Below are 1,951 nucleotides of genomic sequence, written 5' to 3' on the forward strand. Positions count from 1 at the left end.
TTGATACTGCACCTTCGAATGCTTGGTCTTCTCAAAGCCATTACAGTAGTTTAATAGATGTGTTTGGTAGAAAGGCGCTATTAGTAATTGACGATCATTTGTCAGATAAAACAATGTATTTGGTAGACATACAACGCGAAAATGAAGCAATCAGGAAATGGACCGAAACAGTAAACGAGAACCCTTTGATCAAAGTTTTCGTCAAAATAGATCCAATAGATGATGAGAGGGATTATGAAGATTTATATTATGAAGATTTATAGGAATAATCTAATTTGTTGGCGCTATGACTCATAATGCGCTTAGTATTAGACTTGTCAATAAAAGCATGGTATTTGTTGCCAAATAGTCTCTTTCAGCTTTCATCAACCCTTTAATTAGTGTGATCCTAAACAACTCTACCAGATTATGCACCGTTGGGATGTTGACATAGCCTTCTCTTTTCTGGCTGTAGTAGGTCAATAATGCTCAGATATTTGACTCGTTATAAAGACAAAGCTCTCATTTCAACGCTCAAATATCACGGCAAGGCAGTTGGCATAGTCAACCAATGGTATTTGAATTGTCGCGTAGAGGCAAATGTGAAAAAAAAAAAAAAAAAAACTAGAAGTTTTCTTGGTATACACTTTGATAAACCTGTTGTCGTTCTTCTCCATCATTTCAACGACTGCTCTATAGCTATACCAGCCATCGCCTTCAGGAGCGAATATAAACAAAAGATACAGTCAGGCTGGCAAATACTGTCGATTACAAAAAAAGTAAATGTCGGCTCGTGAAAATTTCATTCGTCGGTTCCTGTTTAAGTGTATTGTCAGTTGAGGCAGGTCAAGCAGAATTGGTGAAAATAAAAGATCAATTGCCGATTCAATGATATTATCAGCTGCAGCGAAGCAGTCTCTCTTTACTCCAGCCTTAACTTTTGGCCTAAACAATTTATTTGGGTTCAGAAAGGGCAAGTGTTTGCGACTTTTGATTGATTTTGAACAACAAAAACCTTACATGTATATAGTGGCATTATTCAGGATGAGACGACAGCCTGACATTTCATGCTCATCAAGTGTATCCATAACACCACTGATAAATTACAGGAAATGTTTGCTTCGCATGCCAACTCTCGTTTTTAATCTCTGTTACATCAACCACCCTATAGCCATCTCTCTTTCTCTGGCAGATTTCAGACTACTTCATACCAATTTTTCTGTCCCAGTAAATTTTAGCCAGCCTTGACGGTCTTTTGCCTCACTATACTCCTCGATGATTCGAGGCGGGCTGCTTGTTTCAATAGGATCAAAAGAAATGTTTATTTAGGGCGAATACAAGAAGCTTAGAGATAATTTCATAAAAGTTTTTTGTTTTTAATCCTATAATCCGTATAAAAGCATATTCATACAGTGACAATATTCGTAATAGTTTTTAAAAGCAATGGTTGGCTTAAACTAGTGGATGTAATCATGGTAAATGTAAGGTTTTGTTACATCTGCTTCTTCAGCCAAACTTGAAACTATGAAATACTTGCTCTTATTCTTTTGTTTCTTGGTGGATTCGATTCCTGAACTGTTTTGTGTTCTTTAAAGGATTGATAATCCCATAATCGAGGTGGACTATTATTGAAGTATTCGAAAATCGGGTTACTGGGGAGTTTTATTTTCTTGTCAATATCGAGCATTTGCAAAAATAATAAGTGTTCACATCACCAAAATCTGTTAAAAAAATCAACACAAAATCTCAAAATAGCAAATTTGATTGGCTAAAAGAGTACGCGTCACAAATTTATTACGGGCGTATTTCCCTTATAATATTCTTCTTCACTTGCAATTACTTCAATGGACGGACTAGATTTTGGTTGAATAAACTATAATGACGAGGCTGCCGTTGATGCTGTGGGATTTTTGAAAGGCATTGATGACGAGTCCGAACAATCTGCGCTGCTCGATGTTGCTCCCAACAATAT

The 1,951-nt window shown here is 36.4% G+C and overlaps 1 protein-coding gene across 1 annotated transcript; it reads left to right on the forward strand.

Annotated features, from left to right (window-relative positions):
* Window positions 1–72: 72 nt before the first annotated feature.
* On the forward strand, window positions 73–433 carry RHIMIDRAFT_293879 (uncharacterized protein). The gene is made up of 2 exons (XM_023614026.1): window positions 73–331; window positions 382–433. Exon 1 carries the CDS (start codon window positions 114–116, stop codon window positions 261–263), a length of 150 nt encoding a protein of 49 aa, XP_023463612.1. The 5' UTR covers window positions 73–113; the 3' UTR covers window positions 264–331; window positions 382–433.
* Window positions 434–1,951: the final 1,518 nt, after the last annotated feature.

Source organism: Rhizopus microsporus, assembly GCF_002708625.1.
Source record: "Rhizopus microsporus ATCC 52813 unplaced genomic scaffold scaffold_15, whole genome shotgun sequence".
NCBI classification, from domain to species: Eukaryota; Fungi; Mucoromycota; class Mucoromycetes; order Mucorales; family Rhizopodaceae; genus Rhizopus; species Rhizopus microsporus.